Genomic DNA, 26,020 nt, shown 5'->3' on the forward strand with positions numbered 1-26,020 from the left:
CGGGCCACAGACCCTGAGCGGAAGGTGCCATTTCCCCCCTGTACCCTCTCCAGGTCTCTACCTGAGGGAAAAGCGCCATTTCCCCCCTGTACCCTCTCCAGGTCTCTACCTCAGGGAAAAGCGCCATTTCCCCCCTGTACCCTTCTCCAGCTCTCTACCTCAAGGAAAGGCGCCATCTCCCCCCACCCCGTACCCGTCTCCAGATCTCTACCTGAGAGGAAGGCGCCATTCCGCACCCCCCACCCCCCCCGCACCGGTCTCTTCCCGAGGGGAAGACGCCATTCCCCCAAGCCTCCCTCCTCCCCGTCCCCGAGGAACGGGCAAGGCCGCCGCCGTCGCGGCCCCAGCAGCGCGGCCCTGCACGGCAGGAGAGCGCCGGAGCGGCGCGGGGCGGGGAAAAGCGGCCGCACGGCGGCGGGGCGAGCGGCGGGGCCAGGCCGCGGCCCCGGCGGCGAGGCGGAAGGGGCGACACCGCCCGGGCGGGAGCTCTCGCCTTCTCGGAGCGGCCGCCGCTCGGCAGCCCCTGCCGGGCATGCCACCGCCCGGCCCCGGCCCCGGCCCCGGCGAGGCGGCCTCCTGCGTCAGGGAGGCGGCGGGGAGGGACCCGCTGGCCGCCGACCTGCGGTGCAGCCTCTTCGCCGCCGCGCTGCAGAGCTACAAGCGCGACTCGGCGCTGAGGCCCTTCCCGGGCCGCTATGCGGGCGGCGACACCAAGGACTTCGAGGGGCTGGTGAGTGCCAGTGCCGCCGGCCCGGGGGTGTATATCCGAACCGGGAATGAGGTGTTCTGCCTCTGGAGTGAGGAAGCGGCCTCGTGAAAGGGCTAGATAGATGGGGGAGCCCAGGCCGAACGTGCTTGGGCTGTTCTGGGGGAGACGGCGAGGTTGTCCTCTGAGGTGAGGGCAGCGGCGCCTCGGGGTTACGAATAAAGCAGAATGGATTGTTTATCCGGTCACAGAATCCAGGTTTTAAGGTACATTTGGGATTCTGACCAATAAACCCACACGTGAAAACTTCCAAATCCCGTGCTGGGATACAAAGTGTTTTAAGAGCTTGCCCTACGTGAAATTCAGATCAATTTTGAAGGGTTTGTATTTTACACGGCCTGAACAGCCCCCCTGTGTTTATCTGACTGCAGATCCTGTATTGTGATAGGTTGTTTTCTTTCAGGAGCTTGCTTGATTATTCTTGTGTGTACCTTACAGATATTGTTGGTAAACACAAATATTTTATGACTTGTCTGGTATTTGTTGTTAGGATGAGTGACAAACTTTCCCACAAACTGGATACAATTGTTTATATGTCAGAACAGAAACTGCTTTTCAGTTTACAACTTATTAGGGTGAAATATTGTTTTGTTTTCACTAGAGGTCTCTCTTTAATCATAATGAAAATAAGGAGCTTGTACTAAATGCCTGCCTTGTTAGCTTGCAGATACCAACGCTCTACCAAGCCTGAAAGAACTTCTGGAGTCTGTTCCAAACACAGAGAAAAGGACCTGGGATTTGTTTAGTTGGATTTTGTCATCTAAGGTCTTCGTGATACAAAGTACTAAGAAACAGGAGGTAAGTTTTGAATTCTGAAAGTCTTGATTAGAATTTGTCTTTTAAGGCAAACTTGCACTTCAGAGATTGTTTCCTCCTGCTGGAAGTTAGTTGGTTATTGTGACAGCTTGACAGTTCAATGTGAATGCATTTTTTTCTGTGTATAGAGAGGGTTGTTTGCTTTGTTTTTTAAATAAAATTTTCAGGAACACTGGTTGGAAGAAAGTTATCACTGTCAGTAGTTGATGATGGGCAGTGATTGCAGTTGGTTACTCCTATTAACGTAGCATGTACACATGCATGTTCTAGACCAAGATAGTCCAACTCAGGTGTCATGGACCTAGGTCCTGCTTCTCACTGAGAAAGACAACTTTGTACTTCTGCATACTGCCCCGAAAATGGAAAGGTTGAGAGCCACTGAGGTACTTTTGTAACAGGGATCAAAATAGTTTGAGAGATTAGTAGCAAGATGAAAACAACTTCTATTTTCACTTTTTTGCCTCTTCCAAGATCAGCTGATGAATATATCGTCTTAGTAGCCAAAGTAGAATTGTGATATTGCCCTTACATCATCAGTTAATTCATAATCACAATTCAGGTTTTTTTCTGGAAAGAAGAATTAGGATTTATCTTTGATAGCAAGAAACCGTCAAAATTTTTACTGTCCGCTTACTCCTTCTGAATTGTGACAGTATTGAATTCTAACACAGAAAGCATAATCAAAACACATAAGGCAACGTGAAAGACTAAGGCACAGTAGGCAAAATTTCCAGTGAGTAATCTAAGCGCATATACCAACACTCATATTCCTTCCTGTTTTTAAGTACGAGAAGATCCAAGAGCTCACAGGCATGTCTGGGGCTGTGGTTCCTGCTCCGGACTACCTCTTTGAGATCGTGCATTGCGATCAAATGAATACCAAGTTTGCTGAGACCAAGGGAGAGCGGGACCTCATCTATGCCTTCCACGGGAGCCGCCTTGAGAACTTCCATTCCATACTGCACAATGGCCTGCACTGCCATTTGAACAGGGTGAGGCTCCTGGTGTTGGCACCATCTTCTGTTGGTCACTTGCAGCTAGTGACACTTTTTAAAAATAGGCCCGAATTCCTTTAGGGCTATGAAATGTGCTGATGATCTTATACTGCTGTTTTCACTTCAGTGTAGGCCTTTGTGGATGGTTGTGTTGGATTTTCTAGTGCAGCCTGAAGGTAAAAACTGGAAGCAGCACAAACCCCTTTTCTCTGGTGTGATGAATTATGGCTATCCTTTGCTTCTTTGTAAGGAAGTGTAACGCCTCTGAAAATACTGGCCTGTCTGACAGCCTGCAGCTGGAAAGTGCCTGTGCACAGAGGAGGAGGACAGTGGCCCAGACAATGTAGAGAGTCTCTCTTTCTGCCTGGCCTCAAGTTTAGATCAACTAAGTTTTAGGTGCTATTTGCAAATGGAGCCTTCTTTAAATGGCCTGGTTAAGGGAGACATCCCATAGGATTTGCACCTCTTCCGATTTCCACGGAAAGGCAGTTGGGACTCCTGGCTTTTTGTGTCATCCGTAACGCAGCGTTACACAGCAGCTGCTTAACCTTCCAGTCAACCTGGACTATGTTTTTCCCCCACGTTCCTTATAACTAATGGCTTATCAGGTACAGTGGACTTACTGGATTAATAATTTTAGCCAGTGTGGCAAATCCTGTGATTCAAAGTTATTAAAACAGTTAATATTTGAAAGGAATTCACAACTGAAAAGTAATTCCCTCTTTTCTAGTAAAGCATGGATTTAAATGCGAGTAAAGCATTGCCTTGTTTGTGGAGGTTGGATTATTTGAATGATGGCAGTCTCAATAAATCAGTGAAATGCCTCTAACAGCAGTGCAGTCATGTTGATATAAAATACTTACGCTGGCAAACTAAATCCAAATCCGGGAAGGCATGAATCTGTCCACACCAAGGGCTGTGCCAAGCAGCTAATTTGAGGGATGGGAGAGGGCAGCTGCCCCACCCTGAGGAAGTTGTGCCAGGACAAAAACAGTGCATGGACCCGGCCCAACACGGGTCAGAAAAGCCTTTCTTAATGTACCTTCAGAAAGAGAACTGCCAGTCTGAAAGTAATGAACACTTGTATGTTTTTTATAGTTTGCACTACAGGATTTTAGGATATATTTCTGCTCCGTTTCAGACATCCCTGTTTGGTGAAGGTACCTATCTTACCAGTGACCTGAGTCTGGCTCTCCTTTATAGCCCGCATGGTCTTGGTTGGCAACGAAGTGCATTGGGCTCTATCCTTAGCTGTGTAGCTGTTTGCGAGATCATTGACCACCCAGATGTAAAATGTCAGGTGAAAAAGAAAGGTGAGTCTATTGCAGTAATAACTATGTGCAGTTCACCTCTTACTTAGCACTTCTCATATTTCAGCTTTGTGCGTATATGCTGTCATATAAACAGTGCAGTATATGGAGCATGGATACCCTTCAGCAGAAACTGGCTACAGGCTCGTTTTCTGATTGACCCCTCAGCAAATGCACAACAGCCTTGTTGTCTGTGAAGCTTCTCTTAAAATAGTATATTTAAGGGGTAGAAAATATTTTGGTGGCATCATTTGTTTTTCCTAGTTTCAGTAGCATGATAAAATCATGTTCCATAATGCCTGATCATTTCACCTGTGATGGTGGAACAGAAGCATCACAAATGTATCAATAATGAGCTTTATTAGATGTCTAGGAAGCCTCTGCTCAGATTGTCCTTCTCCTTTGATTGCTTCCTGCTTGCAGGGCTCAATCAGTCCTTCAATGTTGTTTTTCTTTCCCTGTTAATATTAGCAGGTCCTCAAGTACTGCATGGGAGACCCACCTCCTTATCATCCTGGTCTGGGCCATAATGCCATCCATACCAAGGATGACTAGGAGTGGTATAGCCTCAAGCAAACTTTTCAGTCTATTCTTGGATGCTCAGGGATTCAGGGGAATACCAAGAGTAGGTCTTTGGTTATCTCATTCCCACTCTTGTGGGAGCTGGGGTGGGGGTGGGGGTGTTGGTTGTTTGCTTTTTTACAGTTACTTGAAGTGCATCTTTTTTTGCTTTTCTGTTCCCCCAAAGACCTCTTCTTTTCTCTTGCCATTCAGATTCAAAAGAAATAGACAGAAAAAGAGCAAGAGTGAAAAACAGCGAAGGGGGTGATGTACCACAGAAATACTTCGTTGTCACAAACAATCAGCTTTTACGAGTTAAATACTTACTAGTATATTCACAGAAACAGCATAGGAGGTAAGAGTTCAGCTATCTAGATTGATGAGCGTGCTATAACAGCCAGATAAACACATCTCATTTTTGAAAAACAACAGAAAACAAGCAAGAAAGATATGCTGCACTGCTAGAATTTGGTTGTAGCCTGTTTCCTGTGGAAGTAAGGCTTACACCATCATGTTGCCTCTGTCTCAGTCTTTGAGACTCCCAGGCTCAGCTAAATATGTTTTTTTTCACCAGACGTGTAAGCACTTAGTATCTTTGAGAGCTCTAATAATCTGTTTGTGGCAGGAAACAAAGGGTAAAACTGATGACTGCAGCTCTTAAAACTAGAGCAGTTTTAACCCTGCCCTTATCTATCCTAAGTGGCAGCATTCACTCAGCTAGTCAACATGGGTGTACAGGCTAGGCAGTTACAGCTCCAAACCACAGAGAAAGATATGAACATGGGGAGAAAGGACAGGATTGTGCACGGAGACTTAGCAAAAAGGGGTGGGGAATCAGGCTTTGTTAGTTACAGAGATTGTGGAACAACTGTCTGGTTTTATTGCATTAGCTTAACAGTTTAAAATAACAAAACCTAAGACACTCTTTGCCAAGGTGTTCATGCATCTCTGACAGAATTCATGTACTTTTCCCTTTTCAGGCCTTCTAGTCAATCTTCCTGGTTTTACACCCACCGTTTTGCCGTAATGATGATGCTGTACCTACTGCTGCTAATAGTGATAGGGGCCAGCAACTCGCCAGCCTTTGTCTACTACTGGCACAGAATGTTTGATTCGGAGAGATGAATTGCCGGAGATGATAAACTGTTATTTTCACCACGTGCCTTAATAATAGCCAATCTGCAATGCACTGCATCTGTTCCAGAGCTCTGGAAATAAAGGTGCCTGGAGCTTTCCAGTTCTGTCACCAATATATTATCCTCATGGCAACTTTCCATTTATTCTTATTTCTGTGTTCCTGTGATTCATGAGGATGCCCAGTACAGCTGAAAAGGATCACAATGGTGCAGCTTAGCATGAACCAATTGTTAAGGGTCCAGGGGAAAAAGTTATTTAAAATTAATGAAAACTAAGCATGGAAACACTCAGGTGTAACTATTTTCTGTCAAACTGAGGTATGTTTGTACAAGTTGGAAAGGAGGATTTTTCTGTATGTTAGGCAAAGCAACCTGTAGGGAGTCTTACCAGTTTGTTTTCAGAAACTGAATTTAGTGATGTTTAGCATGTATCAATGCAGATGGGATCACTTCTAAAACTAACTTTGGCTTTGGCCAGGAATTTTTATATTTGAGCATAGTGATTGTAAGAAAACAACAAGAAATAAAACAGCAACCAAAATGGAACAAGTTAAATGGTTTCTAGTATGGTTTTTTTCCCCGCCCCATAAAACATCTATAAGGTTTGTGCTCTCAGCCATGATCTAGCTTGTCCTTGGTTAGTGTGCACATCAGACAAACTCAGGCCCTTCAGCATCGATACTGAATGAGGATTATTCCTATCAAATTGCCTTCCGCTTGTATTTTCTGCACCAAGAAGAGGGAGGGTGAAGGGTTCCACTTATGCTGCCACCTGACAGGCTTTTGGGGGTTGGGGCTGCCTGGATTTTGGGATCTGGTTCAACATTTTTACCTGTATTGAATTGTTTTCAGCCTCCCCTTACGAACAAATGGACTAACTAACAGTAACTTGCCAACTATTTCCTGAAACAGTTGTAAGAAATGGAGTAAAATGGCAGCAGAACTGGTAGGGTTGTATTTTATGTCTGTGAACATTTGTAGGACAGCTAACTTCATGTAGGTTTCACTTAGGCCTCCACGTGACAACCTGTGCACAATACTACATGTCTGTAAGATAGACTGACCACACTAAGTTCTCACAAAGAGGTGGAGTTTTCTATGGCCAGAACCGTGGCTGTTAACGCTGTTTGCAAAGTGCTTTGGCTTAATGCTGGTGTGTAAAACCTCAGTATCTCTGTCCTGGTTTTGGCTAGGATAGAGTTAATTTTCTTTCTAGTAGCTGGTATAGTGTTACGTTTTGGATTCAGTATGAGAAGAATGATCTTGAAGGGCATTTTGGGGGTTTGTTTGAAAACACACATATAGGTATGCACAAGTTAGTCGTGCAACATAAACAAGGCAACACTCTCCCCTTCCTGTCCAAGTCCTTTGCATTCACTGTTGTTACAAAGCAACCTACAACTACCTGAAACAGAAAAAGGAGCAGAGGACTGTCCTCTGATTAGTGACTGGGCATGGCATAAACCTGATGAAGAGCCCAGGGATTGTACGCAAAGAAAAGCTAGATACGTGCCACAGTTCAAGCTTGCAGTGTAGCTTTTAGTAATAGACTTGATAAATGCAGGTTTTCATTGCACAGTGAACCCTAACGACAAAAAAAAAAAAAAAATCTCATCACATATTTCCAGCAAATGAGTCTATGATTACTACCTTACTCATTAAATATTTCAAAGAAAATCTCTTCTTTCTCTGATGTTGTTCTGGTACCTAATTGCCAGAAATAATGACCTGGTAATCAGGTTTTCTAACTCAAGGCTGAGAACAAGTTCATTTACAACAGCCTGTCTTCTTGGTGGATGGAGCTAGAAGCATTTATTCCAGTTAATTTTGCTGCCAGAACAAATTTATTTATTCACCATACAGCTTGCAAAACAAGAACATTATAATCCAATTCCCCATTGCCTTTTACAGTCCGTTAATAATGCTCACTGTTAAAGTATATTGCGTTACCTCAGCCCAAGAAATGTACATGCTAATTATAGCGTTGATTTGCAATTAAAATATACATAAACTAACAATTTATTGCACAACAGACTCAACTACTTTATAGTAGTTTACTCCTTAATATTCCAATTCAGAAACTTGGGGTTTGAGACATGCATGAGGTTCTTGGGAATATTTGCCCATTTTTGGTCCACCTCATCATGTTACATATAATGTTGGGCCATATATGTGTCAGTTTAGGGTAAAATTAGCCAGAAAACCTAGACATATTTGATGCTATCTAAAGGGTATTGTGTTGTTAAAAGGCTTGTATGTCTACAAACGAAACATCTTTCAGAACAGATGGGCTATCGGGGGCCCTTTGGAAAAGGAGGAGGTTAGGCAGCAGTTGGGGGCTGGCTGGCTGTTTGCACTGCAGGGAAATGCACAAACCCGGAGTCCACGAGTCAGACAAAAGGAACAGATGGGGAGGAATGCAGCAAGGTTTTGAGGCTCTCTTCTTAGGGTTTCTTTGCATAGGAAAGTTTCTGAAGAGTAAGCAAAAGGAATGAATGCATAGCGACCGTTCAGCACTATCTCCTAATGGCTTTTATTTTGCCTTTAAGCCATTCAGCTGAGCTCTCTTCCCAAGTGTGGGGCAATAGCATCCGTGTAGGGAGCTAGTTCCCAAGCTGATCTTCTGCACCAGCTGCTCCAGGCTATAGCCCCAGAGAGAAAAGTATTGCAGGGGCTCTCATGGCAGATGCACGCAGTCCAGCACTGCAATTAAATCAGCAGGTATCAAAGGAAAAAAAAAATCAGCTTTTTCTGCTTTGAACAGTTTAAATAGACCCAGAAGAAAGAGGTGGCTGCAGGTGGGGGCTGAGTCCTGATGGACATCTCAAGTGCCCCTCGGGACATCTCAAGTGCCCCTCGCAGGGCTCGTAGCCCCATCCCTCACTCTCCCAGGCATGCAGGGATGCAGGGCACAGCCTCCTCGGTGCTTCAGCTTGACATCTGTGGAGCGAGGTAACGCTGTCCTCAAAGGCAATGGAAGAATAAATACATTTAAGGTGCTCAGATTCTACCTTAGCAGGCCAGCAAAATACATAATATCCTACTCCCACGCTTGTTTTCTGTGCTCCCTGCTGATCCAGCATGTGTTTCCCACCGTGGCGAGATGCAGTCAGCTGGATTAATGCAAGTATTGTGCTGAGTAACTAACAATATTATGAATTAACCCAAGGTTCGCGTTAACCTCTTAAGCCACTTGCCTGGCTCTTTGAACATGCACAGTACTATAAAAATGCTAATGGGGAATGAATCAGAATTTCCTCCCAAACAAAGGACCGCTGTGTCTGAAGCGGGCAGCCCAGGGTGAGGTCGAGGAGTTGTAAAATATAGAGCTACCTGTGCTTATTAATATGTTCGTTGCATTACTGTGGTGAATATTAAGGAACTGTTACTGAGTCAGACAAAACTGATCCTGCTGTGACTGCAAGGAGAAGCATGGCAGCTGGTGTTTCCCAGGGGGAATAGCCCCAATAGATTTTGGGGAAGTGGGAGAATTTGCCTCCCATAAGGGGAAATAGATTATATATTCAAAAATATAAGTTTTTTTCTATATATAGATATTTTGTATATATATGTGGAGAGATCTCAGGAGCCAGCTGAGGAGGGCAGGTGCTGTCGGAGACCAGGGGTTTGAGACAATGTGGGGGGAGAGGGAACCACCACAGAAAGCAGGACCATCCACAGGGCAGGGAGGAGCAAGGCTCCAGTTTTCACACTCCTGATGAGTGATGCAAAAATCTTTTTCTTTCTAAAGTACAAACTGATTAAGAACTGCAGAATCAGAAATGTGGGGACATCCAAACCAGGCCCGGGCTTCGGTCCACCTCCGGCAGGACCCAGACCCAGGCTGATCCCCAGTGATCCAGAAAACACCTGCCCCAGCTCCCCTGCGGAGATGTTGCCCACCTCCTCACTCCCCCTTCCTGCATACGTTGGGCACACGGCTTGGCAGCACGCTTTTCTAGTGATATTTTCCTTCTATTATGAAAGCTGTCACTTTGGGCACCTTGCCCACACTCCAGGCTTCCCAAAATGTCAGCACCAGCAACAGGAGGGAAGGTATCAAGAGGCAGGCAGAAGGAGTAGCGCTGGAGCGCCTGCAAGCATCCCAGGGGATGCGCCGTGCTTCCACCAAGGACCAAGGTACATATCCTTGCCAGCATCCCAATTTTCCTACTCTTCACCTAAACCCAAACCTACTTCTGCCCTCTCACTGTGCCTGTGGGGTGTAAAGGTGGTGGGTCCCACCCACAAGGGAAAAAGTGCTTCTTGCTCCTGGGAGAAGGTCTCTGAGCTCTCCTGCTGCTGTGCAAGAGAGGACAAGTGGCCTTAAGTGTGTGAACAACGCTGGACCTGTTCTCTCTCACTCAGCAGAAAGCAGATGAGGAAAGTTTTCAGGAGATTAAAGACACGTTCCTGCTTATTTGAGGCTTGCCAGAAAACCAACACACCTTCAAGTTCTACCTCCCATTAGCAATCATCAGTAATATAAACAGAGAGACCAAATGAGTGTCTGGTGAATAAATTAGCTTCCCCTACCGCAAGTCATTCCCATCACCTTACAAGAAACTCTTTTTTGCACCAGTCAAGCCAAGCCAGCCTGGCAGCAGCGAGCCCTGCTCCCGTTAGCGTTGTGTAATTAACCTTGAGCAGAACGAGCCCAGGAAAGCCAAATGGCAATTACGCATCTCATTGGAGTCTGGATCCTTCCTAAAGGGCTCACACTAATCCCCACCAGTTGGTCTGGGCTCCTGCAGCTCTAATTGAATTTTTTTCTCCTTGAGCAGCATGTTTAGCATAAATGATAGTGAGCATGGGGAAAGGCAAGCGTTCAACACCCGTGTACAGCTCGGCATCACCCTGAGCACCATGGCTTCCCGTATCCTCATCGCCCAGTCTCAGCCAACCTGCAAGGACTACTTACCACCCCCCCCAGTTTTAATAATTTGTTAGTTGGGTCAATGGGAAACCAGTGCAGATCCTTTCTGACCGATGGGGATCCATCCCCTCTTGGAGACAGGGGCAAGAAAGCCCCCTCGGTGCCCAAAGGGGATTTGCTTTCTTGGAGGGAGACATCTCCCAGCTTCCCTACACATGCAACCACAGCAAGTCAAGAGTTGTTTTTAAAACAAAGCTCTTTCATCTTGATAAAGTCCAGATGCTCATTCAAAGCTGCAGTGGCCACAAAAATGCTCAGGGAACTGCCTCCTGCCAAGTCCAGAGCTCCTAATCTGGCCAAAGATTTCACAAAAGCAAAAAAAAACCCCAACAACCCCACCTGGCTCAAAACTAAATTTCTCTTCAAAAGCAAAAATGCATTTAATAACAATCAGCAGAGAAAAAACAAAGAAATAATCCACAATTTCTAATTACACAAAAAGGAACAACACAGTTGAATAAACCCATCTCTTCAACCCACACCCAGAGAAGAGGCCTCCACCCTTCACAAGCAACTTCTGGCACCTTGATGAAAAGCAAAAGTCCATTTTACTCACCACAGCTCAGCTGATCCCTCCAACAGCCTCCCTTGCTCATGCAGTGCAGCCAAAGACCATCACCATCTGCCTGGCATCCTGGTGCTGATGGGCCCCTCCACCCACAGGTGCTTCCCATCACCTTCCTCATTGGGACATCCCAGGCATCACCTGCAGGGTGGATGCACCCACCCTGTTTGTGGCAGAGACAGGGTGCTGGTATTGGGTCAAGCACTTAGGGCAAAGCAAATACGGGGACAGCTCAGCGCATGGTCTGTGACCTGCCAGCTCGTGCCCTGGGACATGGGGACAGAGACGGTCAAGAGGGGCTGGGCAGCGTTGGGTCTGGTTCTCACTCTCTGGTTACTCCAAATACTGTCTCTCCTGGTCAACCCTGTGTTCCAGAGAGGTGCTGTGTAAGGATGTGTCTGTACCACCCCCTGCACGCCAGAACAAGGCAGCAGGGACTGTTTTCCCTTCTGGCTGTCTCCAAAAGGGAGAAGGAATCCCATCCCATCCCACTGTGGTTCTTCACACCCCTCTTGCCTGAGCCCCTCCATCCCCGCAGCACCTCCTCGCTCCCCACCATGCCCAGGGGGACTAGTGCCCCTGCATTAGTCACTCCCCAAAGATTTATATCCTTCCCAGGCCTTGACACACAGCTGTGGGAGAACCAGACAGGCTCTGAACCAGGAGATCCGAAATTTTCAGAGAGCTTTTCCTACAATGGGTGGAGAAAATGGAGTAAAAGCCTTTGATTGCACCTTTGCAGCCTCTCAGGGTGACACCACTTAGCGCTGTGCATCCATGCAGCCCCGCACCTGGGTGTAGGTGCAAAGGGCACTTGAAGACTGGCCACCCCACCGGACATGGCCCTGGCCCACAGAGGAGATGGCATGTCTCCTCCCAGGGGTTGAGCTGGAAGTGTGGCAGATGCTTGATCCCAGAATCAGGGCTAGAGCATGCGTAGAGTATGAAAAGGATGGTTTTCTAGTTATTATGGGGCTGCCAAAATACGGAGGAATGACCATAAATACCCCTAAACGTGTTTCACCCCGAGTACAGGCAGGAGATGCTTTCCCAGTTTGTGGCCAGAGACCCTCACCCACTAAAGCTGGGTAGCAAACCTCCTTACGACAGTCTCCAGAATGATCCTACAGGACAAAGCAGCCCCCAAAGCTGTGCCTCCCATCTCCTTTTGGGTACATCTCTTCAGCAGACCGTGTTGACACTTGTCCCATTGGAGCCCCCTGATAGCACCCCACCATTTACAGCACCATCCTTGATGTTCTTCTCCGAGACTGAGACAGGTTGGTGTTTCTCGTGCCTGGTAATGGCTGTTTCAATGCCCCTGAGACACAACTGCACGTCCTCCCGAAAGGAGGGGGTGTACAGCCCGTAAATGACAGGGTCGGTGCATGTGTGCAGCAAGCCAAAGAGAAAGAAGCTGTGGTTGACATACTCTGGCATCTTCTGGATCATGGCTGGCTGGAACCAGTACCACAAGCCCAGGAGGTAGTATGGGGTCCAGCAGATGATGAAGGTGGCAACAATCACTATGGTCATTTTGAGAGTCTTCATACGTGCCTTGGAGATGTGGTCGTTTTGATTTCTTATCAAACCTGCCAGGGAGAGTCAAAAGGATAGCTGGAGACAGGAGAAAACCAGAACATAACCATCCATAACTGTGCTTCTGCCAGAGAGGAGAGACCATCTCATGGTCTGGCCCGTGGTCCACAGGAGCAGAAGACAGCAAAGAGGGGGGTCAAGAAGTCTGTGTCAAGCACCTCAGTTGAGTTACCCTTCAAAGGGCAGATATCCAACAACGCTCCAGGCTGGAGCAGGGTCAGTCATAAAGTCATGGTGGACACTAAAGGTCTGGGACCTGCTTACCTTTGTTGATCTTTAGCTGCTTACTGATCTCCCAAATGATCCGGATGTAGCAAACAATCATGACGCTCAGGGGGGTGATGTAGAGGGTGGTGAAGGTGAACATGTTGTAGACGGTTTCCTCCCAGTGCGCTCGGAAGCTCCCGTGAGTAACACACTGGGTGAAGTTCCCTCCCGGGACCGTGTGCAGGTGAAAGAGGAAAAGCTGAAATGGAGAACCAAATAATAACTTAAAAAGGCTTTGGAACAGGGCACCACATCCTACAGATGCTCCTGGCTGTGCATGGAGAGCACCTCCTTGCTGCTGCTGTACTGGGAGAGGTGCTCTAGGCACCTAACTCATGGGTATGGCCAGGATGGATGGGATCTGCCATCTGTGAAATCCCATTTTTTTGGCCATACCACATGTTATTTTGGTCAGGAAAGGCTTAGGTTTGTCTTGGTCCACTCCAACATGTTTTGCAGTGGTCTAGTGATGCATTTTTAGGAGAGGATAGCCATGTGCATGCAAATTATAGTGGACACAATTTTTTCCCAGCCCTTAGCGTAACACGCTGATGGCATTGCAATGAACGGGTGCTATAAGGAAGGTGCAAAGCAGCACTGAGCACCCAACACAGCGAAAACACTGCTTCGCTCAGCAAAACCAAGCTGGTGGTGGTGGACCCCATGGATTGGGATGGACTTGTGGGGGCTGCCGTCATGGAGAAACCTTGCTGCAAAACCACCCCAGCCTGGGCAAACCATATGGGGAAGGCACCGAGCCCTACCTGGGGCGAAGCCAGGAGCACGCTGCTGGCCCAGGCGGCGCGGAGCAGGAGCCCATTGCGGCGGCGAGCACGGGAGAAGGGGTGGAGGACGGCCGCATGCCGGTCCAGGCTGATGACCACCAGCACCAGGGCAGCCGCGTACATGGCAAAGAGCTTGAGGAAGTTGAAGAACTTGCAGGAGAGGTCCCCGCCATACCACTGCACTGTCACATTCCATGCCGCATCCAAGGGCATCACCGCCACCGTCACTAGCAGGTCAGCCAGCGCCAGGCTGAGGATCAGCGGCTGCACATGGGACTTCCTCCTCTTCCTCAGCAGGCTGCCAAGCACCGCCACATTGCTGCCCACTGCCAGCAAGAAGAAGATGGCCGTGACGATCACGCGGACCCTCGCCGCTTGCGTGAACTGGGGCTCGACCCAGTGCTCGGGGCAGCCAGAGGCTGAGACATTGGCATCCCCCTCCGTGGCGGGGTGGTGGGGAGATGCGGGGAGCTGCTCGTCACTCATCCCCTGCTGAAACGCAAGTGGCAAAGTGAACACCCTCTTAGGCGCTGTGTCGTGTGCTGCGGCTTCGATATAAGGAGAAATGGGGAGATGGTGGGATCTGCACCAGAGGCACCAGCAGCAACGTGCCTGTCCCTGCCTGTCCCCTCCATGTTGCTCATTTTGCCGAGCCGCCCGCGCCTCCTGGTTGCGGTGACACTGCCCGGCTGCCCTCTTTGGCTAACCCCTGCCGTAGCTATAGTGATTGCTCACACAGACATATATTTTTAGCTCTTTGCAAGTCAGTTGAGCAGCTGGGAAGCGGGACCGGTAGCCAGGACCACAGGACAAGCCACTGCCTGCCAGCACCTGGCTGGGAATGGGTCGCACAGGAGCTGGCTGAGCCTGTGCTGGGGCAGCCATGCTCAGTTCAAGGACTCATCCCTTCCAAAGGGGCTTTGCAAGCAGGGCTCAGATTTTTAGAAACCTCACGGCACTTTCTATTAGTGTGTTAAACCCTAATGATCCACCTCCATCTCCAGCACCAGATCCGGGGCTGTGGGTGGGAGCACCTGGGGGTGGCCAGGAGGGGAGAAGGGGGATCCCACGCTGTCCGCGGGCTGACAGCAGCTCTTGCGAGAGGATCACGGTGGCATTTAGGAGCCTGGACCTTCCCAGGACCCAGGCAGCACCAGCTCAACACCTCTGTCCCTTTGCCTTTGGGAGGCAAAGCAGGAGGAGGAGGTGAAGGTAGAAACACACCCATGCAGGAGGTGGTTAGGGGTGATGAGCAGCGTGGTGGTCCCCCGTGGCTTGATTTAATTGCCCTTTTTGCCTGAGCACAACCAGCTTGGGGACAACTCACGTTTCAAGGGCAAATACTTCCAATTCTTGGGGACATGAGCTGTTAATAGTCCCAGCCACAGGCAGGGTATGTCACTTACCATTTCAAGCACCTTCTGGTTTGCTGATACCAAAATAAAGCATTCCCCACCTTTGCACAAATAACACAAACAGCAGAGATTCAGTCTGTCTCCCCAGCTCTGCAGGATGGAGATGCCGACACCTGGCAGCAAGCCGCCCTCCTCCAGCCCCACCACCCGCACCCCAAGCCCCTGAGAGCGAGCCCCCTTACTACCTTCATCCTCCTCCCTCCCCAAAGACCAACCCAACAAGCAAGCAGCAAAGAGAAAAAGCAATTTAAAAGTACTGAGCTGCTTGCTGGCTGTCTGGGAGAAACAAGGGGAAACCCATGTCCAGGTCTGGATTTGTCCCAGCTGATGGGAACGTACCTGACATACGCATGCCCTGACACCGACTAGAGATGCTCCTTGTCTTTCCCCACAGGTCTCCCACCGCCACGGTGCCAAGTCAGGATGCTCCAGCGCGTCTTTGCATCACATTCCTGCAACAAACCCCTTGAAGCAGCAAAATTTCCCCTTGCTGGCAGCTAAGCCAGGAGCTACGCTGTTTTTAGCCCAAGCATATGCAGGCATCTGGAGATGGCAACGCTGATGCAAACATCCCCTGCACTGGCAAACCAGGAGCAGGACATGTGGAGGTGGACACCCACAGGCAGCCCGGCTCAGGCAGCTGCGGGTGTTTCACCCCTGGGTGGGGGCCGGTACCTCTGCCCTTGCGGGCTTAATGAGCTGCCCGATTTCAGGCTTAATGAGTAAGCAGCAGGGATGATGACAAAGCCACCGTATTGCAAGAAATGGCCAAAATTCAGGATGTTGTGGCCAAATGTGGCCCCATCAAGGATAAGTACCAACACTCCCTGCATTGGATTTCTATAAATACAGGAAAATGAGTTAATTATCCCTGGAGTTAGTGATGAACGTCCTGTTGCTCAGACAACCAGGAGACTCGCAGCACGCACAGACACACACACACACGCCCCAGCGATGCTCCTGGACCACACATGTCTGTGGGAACATCATGGATGAACACAGGTACGTGCCTGGACTGGAAATGCTGTAAGGAGGGAATTAATAAGGAGAAACTTAGGTCATTTTGCCATTTTAATGAATACACAGTTTTTTCTGCACTCTATCAGGTCCCACCTTGTTCTTTTTGTATTTCTTTCAGCATAACGCAGTGAGAGCTTGATGTGTGGTGTGAAACCCTGGGATGGACAAAGAGCTCACAAGGGCTTAAAAAATACAATGTGCAATGCAAGGGCAGGGAGGGAAACCGAGGACACCCTGCTCCTCTGACCAGTGAAAGTAAAAGAGCTGTGGGGATGACAGAGGGCCAGCCCCAAGCCCTGCTGGGGCCAGCACCGGCACACAGGCTCCCAGGGGCATCGCAGGGTTTTTAATTACATGCACACAAACCTTCGCATCTCCCGGTCTATTAAATTAAGAAGTACACGGCTTACAGCAGGACTGCAGCTGAGCTGGTCCCAGGCTGGCAGTGGTGGCTCCGCATTGTTCCCCAAAAGGATGAGGTTCACTTTCTGGGATAGGAGGGTTTCCATCATTAAACCTATTCCCACTTATTTTGGGGAGGAAATGCCTGAGCTCCGAGGCAGGCGTTGCACTGTCTTTGAGGCTGCTCTGCTTGCAGGAGTCCTTCTGGGCACAGCAAAAAAGGACGATTTTTTCCCCTTTGTGGGTTTAAGAGTCAAATTGTGTGGCAGAGAGACCAGCTCCTGAGACCCAAGAGATGCTGCAGCCATTGGACCATGTCAGCCCTTGAGGCATCACAGTCCATCGGAGTCCCCTAAACCCTCCATTGCACTTATTTAACCGCTGAAGGAGACCAGGCTGGAAACTCTACTCAGAGCCACAGAGGGCAATTTATGCATTCAAAGTGCTTTACATCTGAAGGGAAAGAGAAAAGCAGACCCACCCCTGGCACTGCCAGCCCTCCACCCAAAATGCGGTCTCACAAGCTGAGAGTGAAGGGACATTGTCCTGCCAAGACCCAGTTTCAAAGCTGTTTAACAGCTGGCATCAACGACATCCCTCCGGAGGGGAATACCAGCCACCCCGGTCCTGCCAGAGCCTGGCTGAAGCCCCAAAGCCACGGTGGGCAGAGCGGGAGGGCAGGAGCTCAGCAAGCACGAGCCACCCCTGCCACGCAGAAGGGGACGTCCCCATCACCTCCTTACCTGGTGAGTGCATCACCCGCCGGTGCTGCAGGAATGAGCCTGGTCCCTGGGGGAAAAAAAAGCACAGAAACCACAAAGAAGTTGGGTGGAAGCCCATTTATTATAGCAGCTCCCTCCTTCTTGCATTAGCTTCCTGGTTAAAGCCGAGATTAATTCGGCCCCACATGCTCATCCTTATTTTTCCTTTCATTTAGCTCTTTGCACCTGCACTAAAGCAATTAAATAGCAAGTCAGGAATGTATTCCCTGTTTGTCCTCCTTCCCGGCTGGCTGCCTTTTTGTCTAGAAATGTCCTTTCCGTCCCCGACTGTATGATGCAAGAGAGGGACAGGATTTTTCTTGAGAACTGTAAGCCTCACTCATGCCACAACAAAGCCTTTGGTCCCTGCTCAGAGAGGATTTTTTTAGCATGCCATCACACAGAAATGTCCTGGACATGCATTAGCAATAAGTCTTCTTTTAAGGGTGGGGTCCCTTACTAAAATGACTATTTTTCTCCAGCATTTGCACAGTAACCCCCTTGTGTTTTCTTTTTTTTTTTTTGCTTGTCTCCTCAAAGGTCAGCTTGGATGTTGTCTGCTCAGCAGCCTTCAGCTGAATCTCTGAGCACTGGTTTAACGATCAGAGGGTTTTGGTCCCCAGGATTAGGAAACAGTGCTGGCAGGCAGGGCTTGTTTCCATACAACCCGGCTCGGCTCTTTCCAAAATCCCCTCCTTTTGGGATGTTGCCCCAGTACATCCCTGGAGCTGCAGCCCAGCGGTGGGTCACAGGGAGTCAGAGCATCTCCAGGCATCCCCAAACAGGACTTTTCTCTTTGAATCCATACAGATCATCCTGGGATGCTGGAGAAACCAGAAAGCCACACCAGGTAGTACAGCCCCAGTGGCAATTTTTGCACGAGCAGACCTTTAACAAAAATGCAAGTGCTGTATTTTTCCTTCGGACTTCCTGTATAAATTGGGATCTCATGCAGGGAAAGCGGCACAGGATATAATTTCTATTAACCTAGTGCAAACGCGGGGCAGGGAACCTGCTGCCGTTTATCCTAATAAATCACCGCCAGGGTCTTGGCTTCACAAAAAAGAGAAAAACTTGTCTTTTCACCTCTGAGAGAAACTCCTGCTGCTGGGCTTTAAGGGGAGGTAATGATTCCTCTTCTTTGAGTAGAGGCATCCCACAGCAGCACTCATCACCTGCACCCTCACCCCCAGCACCCTCACCCCAAGCAGGTGCTTCTGCTAGGCTGGCTGTCCAAAAATTCCCCTTTGCTCAGAAAACACTTGTGATTTCAGAGTTTTTAGTGCTGATTTTTTTTTCCCTCCAATTCTTCTCCTCCTCCAAACCTTGAATTGTCTCAGGAGCAGCTCATCCAAGGAAATTTTTGTCTCATACTGGACTCGAAACAGAAAGTCTAGTCAGGGACATCTGACATGCAGTGTTTTTGTGAGTAAATACCAGCGTCCATGAAGTCATTTCCCGGGGTTAGAAATGAGCTCACCTCTGGAACGGCTTCTCTTTTTACCCAAAGTTCACAAGTCAAGTGGTTGTGAAGCTCCCAGTTTTCAACCTTCTCATTAAAAAAACAGCACTGGGGCTGCATGCAGTGCAGTGCTGCCTCTGACTGTATGCCATGGACCTGTCCGTAGTGGGGCATCACCCTAAATTCCCTGAAACCTTTGCAGCAACAGGCAGAGGACCAAAGCGCAGCAGTCACTGGGGATAAACCAACATCTCATTCCGCCTGCTCACCCGGCCCTGGCTGCTCTGCCAAGCCTGCCAAGAGGGATGATAATTGCTGTCCCTTGTGGGGATAATCTGGGTCATCCCGTCCCCCTCCTAAAAGTCCTTGTTTAAAGCAGAGGGAAGGATCTCTCCTGCCCACTGGGCTCGATATCTTGGTACACTGTGTCTTTGGACTGTTTCTTGGTGAAATAACACGCTATTTCTGATTTGGCTTCATATATTGAAACCTCGCTGGAGACCTCGCTGATAAAAGCCCTTCTCCAGGGGGTACCATGCCATTGGACCGTGGTGCTGAGAAAAACATGCACTCGATGCTCAAACCCGCTGCAATTCCTATCTTTTAAGACCCTGGCTGGTGCTCCTGGTGTTGCTGAGCCCAGCACATCACGCTGGACGTCCAAGTCACGGACCTAGCCAGGATGGTGTAAAGGACAAGGACCCCACTGGCAGGGGAGCCCAGATGTCCCAAGCATCATTTCCAGAGGTTTCCCAAACTTACATCTTCCCACATGGAGCAGCAGCTCTCGTGGTCTTTCCTCCGTCTTTCACCAGAAGATCTTAACCACAGCAAAATCCCCGTTCCCCATCTCTAAACTAGACAAGAGATAAGGGTGAATTTATCACCCTAGACCAGACCCTGAGGTCAAGCTCCAGAAAATGTGGTGGTCTTTGGTGCCGAGCCCGGTCTGCTCACCACCAGACGATAAAACCTGGATGCGTGCATCGCCGCTCCACCCACAGTTCATCTTTCCCACAGCAGCTTCACTTCCTTGCCCTGGAAACCCTAGCCAGGGGGATTTATTTGGGAAGTCTCACCCAGGACCCCAGATCCATGATGCTCCTGTCCCCAGTAAACCAGGAAAATCACCCATGGGATCGATGGAGGGGCTGTGGGTCCCCTTCGGCTCTGGTACGCACCGACCCCGCCAGGGCTTTCACCGCCCTAACTGGGTATTTTTCTTGAGCTGGAAGAAATTATGAAATCCCAATATTTTCATTGTGACTAACCCATGGATGTGAACAATTTTGCCCTTGTTTTTGGATGGGTTTTAGTTGCTCTCCTTTGCCTTTCGTGCCCTCTTTGATCCTCTGCTTTTTTTTACTCCCAGTGGGACCTGCCCATTGCATTGCTCCAAACATCAAATATCTTCCTCTCTCCATGCTTCCAAAATGGACTGTGTGCCCCAAGGTCATATTTCAGTGCTCCCTTTGGATGCTCCTTCCCAAACATGGGCCAGATTCAAGGGCTAGTTTCCTCAGTTTCACTGGGGGAGAGGTGAGATGTGGGGAAAGCTGAAAGCCCCATGGGACCCTTGGCAGTGTTACCTAGGGCTTGCAGGAGCGAGAAGCAGAGAAAACCTCCCCTGGCACCTCTTTCCCCTGCACTTCATATCTCCAAGCAGTTTTTGAGGCTTAAAAACACCCTTGGATGAGCTTTATGCAGGACATGACTGCTTTTAGGAAAGGATCAGTGGCTCGCTGGGGAGAGATGCCATTAATGCTGAATTAAATGAGCTGGAGGAATATAATTTCTGCTCCACCATCCTGTTTTTACCCTCCTGCAAGAAGCCTGCTCCTGGCTGAGCCCTGGGACTGCAGGACCCTGGTGTCCCTTGGGATAAGCATTGGTGCTGACATCTCCCCCCAGCCAGATTTGGCCTCCCGGGGAGATGTTTCTGGGAGGCAGCACTTGATCCGATGCCGGGAGCATTGCACAGAGTTTCTCTCGGGAAGGGCTTATCTCCCGTGCTGCCTTCCCAACCTGCTGCCGGTGGTGGTTTTCATCTCAGCTGGTCCAAGGTGCTCACACTTGGAGGCTGCCAGCCCTTCCCTCCGGCAGCGCTTGGCCCCCACTGAACAACTCTGCCTGCGCTGCCAGCAAATGCACATTTACCCTCCGGCGAAAACTGATACGGCCACGACCATCCCAGGGGGAATCCCGGCAGTGCTGGAATTAGCTCGGCAGAGACTGGTATTTCCAAGCATGCCCTCGGCACGATGCATGAGGTCGTGAGATATATCATGGCTCTGGTCGCCCCCATGACCAGAGGCGCTCTGGGAAGGGGAGGTGTTTCCACATCCTCTTTTGCCAGCACGGATGCTGGCAAACTCTTTCAGAGCCGAAACTGGAAGGCAGATCGGCCCCAATTACCCCAGCTCCACGTTGCTCAGTGCAATAATTCACCTGAAATAAATTCACGCGTGGTTCAACAAGGAGTCCCTGCCATCTGCCTGGCTCCATCCCTTGCATGTTTTCTGCCCATCCCAAGTAGAGCCTCATCCACACACTGAAAAGCACTTTTTAACCTGATGCTCCACTTTCATTGCCATCACCATTGCCTCTGGTCCAGCTTACACAGGCTATACCTCTCCCATGTGCTGCCGGTGCAATCCCTGCAGAGCAGGAGGGAGACAAACCATGGTGTGCTGGAAGACCCAAGCCCTCCCCTGCACACTTACGAGTCATGCGAGATTTTGCTGTTTTTTAGGAAAAACTGGCTGGTGCTTTGCTGGTGTGAATCAGCTGCAAACCTGCCCACCTCAACCTGGTTTATAGCAAGAAAATCGAGGAGGAAAAGGCACAATGAGACCAGGGACTGCCATCCCACAGGTGGGAGGCTGCCCTCCCTGCCAGCATGGAAGCACAGCCTGGAGTGCATTCGAGCCCAAAGCTAATGCCCGTAAATAAGAGCAATACATTAAGGATTTCTTCAGGAGCAATTAATTGCCCAAAGCAACATGTGCTTCGACACAGGATGGTCTTTGTCCACCAAACCCTGTCCAGAGCTAAAGCAAACAGCCAGTGGGCTGTGGGTTGGAGCTCTGCTCCTGCTCTTCCTCCATGGTTTAAATGTCCCCGTTGAGGTGCTGCCCTGGCTCGGACCTGGCTGCGTTCCCATCGCACCCGTTCGTGTCCTGCAATGGCATTTCCATCACTGATCCAACATTATGCAATAACTCAGGCCCTGCTGCTAGCCCACACCTGCCGGCAGGATGTTCCCAGCAAATATTGGTGTTGTACCAGCACATGGCACCGTGATGCTGCCCTGCAAGTGTCCTCAAGGAGTTAATGCTCCAGGCAGAGTGCAGGGAGAGGCTAGGATGAAAATTACTCATGGAGGGCTCAAAAATAATGGCCTTCTCCATCTCACAGAGAGTTTCTAAATGAGCCAGAATACTTATCTTAATTTCCCCAGCTCAGCAATGTAATTAAAAGGGGATTCGCTTTTGAGACACTTCTGGCGCTCTCATAGCATCTCCCATTTCTGCTCTTCTGAGCTGTGACGTGGTAGGAGAGATGGCAGGGATGGACACGGCATCCAGCAGGGGAATCCCAGGGCTTGACAGTCCAGGATATCCCAGTGACCAGCGAACCCCTCTCCAGGTGACGTGGGGCTGTATGTGTGCTGCAGGGATGCAGGTAACAGTCCCTGGGCACTCAGCTAACAGCCATGCCCTGCAAAAGCACTAGGAAAAGCCCTTTTCCTTGACAGATGTGATCACAGAGCAGGGGGCACCCCCACTTTTACATGCCAGGGACATCAGTCAGGTTGCGCTGGTGCCAGCAGACATTTGGAGGCTCACCCCATGGCCAGCCCCCACGAGCAGCACGGCCACAGCCGCTTGCTTTCCCCCAGCTCCCGGCTCTTTCACCACTCCAGAAAAAGCCTTCCCGACCTCCAGAGCTAAAATCAGTCTTTCCCTGGCTCCTGGCTTTCATGGCATCTCCCCTCTGCGGTGCATTTTGCATCTGTTTCATAAATGATGTACGTGGAGCTGAGCACCACTCAGCCATGGTTGAGGCTTTAGCTCCTAAGTAAATCCTGCCAGGGAGGAAAGGTCCACTCACTCCTTTTCTCCCAGCCACAGCCTGTAAATCCTCATCCACACAATAAAAACAAACTCCAGTAGTTCATTTTTTGGGCTCTTTTCCAAAGCTTTTAGGCAGCTGGAGTACGATTTTGTGCTGATGAAGCAGTGGAGGAGGGCTTAAGTGAAACAATATTGTGGTGGCTGCGAGGTTTGCTGGTGGTTCAGAGCTCAGAGTGAACTCCGGGCACCCGCCACATCTCCAAGTTCTCCTACAAACCATGGAAATTGCCAGTCCAGCTCCTGGGATAGCAAAACAGGATTTAAAAAACAACATTAGCCACCCCTGGAGCATGGTTGGAGAAGTGCTGGGAGCCAAGTGCTTAATGAAATCCCAGCTCCCAGCTCGCCCTCCTAAACCACGCAAACTTCCCCAAAGTGTTTGGGATGGAACAAAGTCATCAATCAGTTATTTTAATTCCCATCTCCGTAAACAGGAGCGAGCGCAGAAACACGCAGCAGGGGAAAATAACCGTCAGCTCTCTTCAGTGGAGCGAAGAGGGTGCGAGGAGGGAGGACGGGGGCAGCCGGCGGAGAGCTGAGTGCAGCATTGGCCCCAAAGGGCAATTCATGGACCCCATAGGTATTTCATGAACCCTATAGGATATTTCATGGAATCCACAGAGCATTTAACAGATCCCACAGCCTGTAAATCCCATGCGCAGCCCTGAGAGCAGCCCCACCGTCCCTGCCGCTCTCCCAGCACAGTGCAGTCAGCTTTTGGTGCTGGTCACTCTGCTGATACCATGTCGGAAAGGCTGAGAGGTACAAACAGCCAGTATGAGCATCACTAGCTGGTTTTCCTCTGGATTTATTAGCGGGACAGAAGAAGAGTGATGGAGACAACTATGAAGGAGCATGGAGGGGAGTGGCTGCTGCAGTATCCGCTGTCATATTCCTCTTACACTGCCCCAGCCTTGGCACTGGTGGGGGGGAGCATTAAGCATGGCAGCATTCACATAAATACATTATGGCTTTGTAATTACATATTGGTGATTAAATAATGGAAAAATCCCATGACAGGCAGGCAGGGCCCCCAGGGTTAATCTGGGAGGGGAATGTGTCCGTGGGGCTGCGGCTCTTCTGCACCAATTCTTTCATGGGGAAACACCAGCCCTGGACAGCTGAACCCACAGCCAGAAAGATAAGAGCAGTTTGGTGTGGAATGCATCCTTCCCTGCTGGCCATGGGTCCTACAGCCCTGCAGAGTGACCGCCCTGGGCATGGGGCAGCACCCAGCTTGTCCCCTCCACCCCACGGGTCAGGGCATCATCCATCTCAGGCGGATGGAAAGCAGCTGAGCATCTCCCAGAGCCACAGTGCAGCCAGTGGTGCTCAGTGCTGGGAATATCTGGGGCTCTGCTCGTGCTGCTCCATCCAATGTCAGCCACATGCTGGAGCTGCAGCGAGGGATGGCCAAGCCAAGAGAGATTGCACAACCGGACTTTTCCAGAGACTTGGTTTTTGTATAAACTTATGTGTCCCAGACCCACTCCTGAAACCGCACACGTGGCTCCTGAGCTTGTCTTGCAGGAACCATGCTGGAGAGGAGACACCCATGCTAGGAAGGAGACACCTGTGCTAAAGAGGCTGCAAAATCCCATGCAGAAACACCTGAAGCTGCACTGGACTAGAGCTATCACTTGGTTTCCATAACATAAAGAATAACATTTTTTTCCTTTTGCAGAACAGCACGTTTCCTTATCCCACAGTGTGACCCATGGAAATCGATGCCAGCACGTGCCAAGCAGCCAGCGGGACTGGAGCTGCCTGCCGAGGCATCAGTGCTGTGCTAGAGACAGGCCGGCCACAGCAGGAGGTAGGTGCCATCTGGGGAAGATTAATTCCTTGCTCTCAGTCTCGGCACCTTTCCCACATCTAGTCCTCATCACGGAGGGGAAACGCAGCTGAGCTCTGTGTTTATCTTGCAGGTCTGGGGCCTCCAGCTCACCAGGCACTCCTTGCCCACCGGACAAACATTCTGCCACTTTTTGGCACATCCCAGGTGTTTTTTCCTTTTCCCTCGTAAACATAAACGGGAGCCGGTGCAGGCCACCACCAATTATTTTTTATGTGACATCTTGATCTATGTTCCTCTTGCACCGCTCCCTCTGGCAGCAGGGCCGGCAAGGATTACTAAGAGGCAGCCCAGGACACCGCTGGCACATCCCGCACGCTGCTGGCTGCCCTGATGCCTGTCCCCAGCCTTCAGAGATGCCTCCCACTACGTAAAGCACATGCTTTTGCGCCAGACTCCTGCAGCAAACTAGCAGCACAGCCCCACAGTGCCCGGGACTGCATGCACGGGTGGTACTCGCTCGCACATGGCCGCACGCATTGTGCAACACCTAGGAGCCCCGAGCCAGGACCGGCTGCCGTGGGCTACATGGGAGAAACATGGCTGCAGAGGGAGGAAAGACCTGGGGGGGTTGAAGCCAGCCTGGGGCAGATGGGGAGCTCTCGTTAGAGGTCATTGCTAGATCCCCCCATGGCTTGAGTGAGACACAGTCACATTTATTTGCAAGGATGGTTCTGCCTCTGCAGCTCTATGCTACCCCAGGTGTCCAAACCAACCCATCTGGCTTTGTCCCACATCCTCGCATCCCCACAGCATCCTCGTTTGACCCCTACCAGAGCCAGTGTGGGGGCAGAGGCCAGTGGGCAGCGCGGGCAGTGCCGGCAGTGCATGCAGCACAGAGGACAGTGCCCAGCCGAGCCCTGCCCCACGCCCACAAAACGTGGGAACCCCACGGAGAATGCTGGGTGGGCACCACGTTTGTCCCAGACCAGGCAAAAGCCAAAAAAGCACCCCCAAAACTCATTGCACTGTGTGCCTGTATGCTGTACCTCCATCTTCAACACTCAGCAGCATCTATTTTGGATCCGGACCCAGGGCGAACCTCTAACAGTGATGGTGCTGTGCCGGGATGCGGTGCCCACACCAGGACATGGTACCCACACCATGCCCTGCCCCACTGCCCGCAGCACCCTGCCATGCCATGGCATCGCCGCCAGCCCCGGCGGCTGCTGTTTCGCTGAGGGTTTGTGTTTACCATCACCTTGCTAAGGGATTATTCAGCCTGCGGTTTCC

At 50.1% G+C, this 26,020-nt stretch overlaps 2 protein-coding genes across 3 annotated transcripts; one reads left to right on the forward strand and one right to left on the reverse strand.

Moving 5' to 3' along the window:
* Positions 1 to 431: 431 nt before the first annotated feature.
* PARP16 (poly(ADP-ribose) polymerase family member 16) lies at positions 432 to 6,139 on the forward strand. The gene is made up of 6 exons (XM_052808413.1): positions 432 to 730; positions 1,427 to 1,564; positions 2,368 to 2,574; positions 3,719 to 3,890; positions 4,662 to 4,803; positions 5,429 to 6,139. Exons 1-6 carry the CDS (start codon positions 533 to 535, stop codon positions 5,571 to 5,573), a joined length of 1,002 nt encoding a protein of 333 aa, XP_052664373.1. The 5' UTR covers positions 432 to 532; the 3' UTR covers positions 5,574 to 6,139.
* A 1,266-nt stretch (positions 6,140 to 7,405) lies between these two features.
* Positions 7,406 to 15,831, reverse strand: LOC128151207 (gonadotropin-releasing hormone II receptor-like). 2 transcript variants are annotated; one of them, XM_052808411.1, is made up of 4 exons: positions 15,491 to 15,831; positions 13,716 to 14,225; positions 12,949 to 13,150; positions 7,406 to 12,677 (listed from the first exon to the last, which is right to left on the reverse strand). In XM_052808411.1, the coding sequence occupies exons 2-4, from the start codon at positions 14,220 to 14,222 to the stop codon at positions 12,268 to 12,270; spliced, it is 1,119 nt and encodes a 372-aa protein (XP_052664371.1). In that variant the 5' UTR covers positions 14,223 to 14,225; positions 15,491 to 15,831; the 3' UTR covers positions 7,406 to 12,267. The 2 variants fall into 2 exon arrangements, with proteins under 2 accessions (XP_052664371.1, XP_052664370.1); XM_052808410.1 differs by having other exon boundaries at positions 13,716 to 14,228.
* Between the last annotated feature and the right edge of the window lie 10,189 nt (positions 15,832 to 26,020).

Source organism: Harpia harpyja, chromosome 14 (assembly GCF_026419915.1).
Source record: "Harpia harpyja isolate bHarHar1 chromosome 14, bHarHar1 primary haplotype, whole genome shotgun sequence".
NCBI lineage: Eukaryota > Metazoa > Chordata > Aves > Accipitriformes > Accipitridae > Harpia > Harpia harpyja.

Bases quoted from the DNA above. Each gene is read 5' to 3' on its own strand.
- PARP16 (XM_052808413.1), top strand. From the start codon at position 533: ATGCCACCGCCCGGCCCCGGCCCCGGCCCCGGCGAGGCGGCCTCCTGC. The intron at 2,575-3,718 runs GTGAGGCTCCTG...GCTCCGTTTCAG, and splicing joins TGCACTGCCATTTGAACAGG to ACATCCCTGTTTGGTGAAGG. The intron at 4,804-5,428 runs GTAAGAGTTCAG...TTCCCTTTTCAG, and splicing joins TCACAGAAACAGCATAGGAG to GCCTTCTAGTCAATCTTCCT.
- LOC128151207 (XM_052808411.1), bottom strand. From the start codon at position 14,222: ATGAGTGACGAGCAGCTCCCCGCATCTCCCCACCACCCCGCCACGGAG. The intron at 13,151-13,715 runs GTAGGGCTCGGT...TCTCCATTTCAG, and splicing joins TGCTCCTGGCTTCGCCCCAG to CTTTTCCTCTTTCACCTGCA. The intron at 12,678-12,948 runs GTAAGCAGGTCC...TCTCCCTGGCAG, and splicing joins GCAGCTAAAGATCAACAAAG to GTTTGATAAGAAATCAAAAC.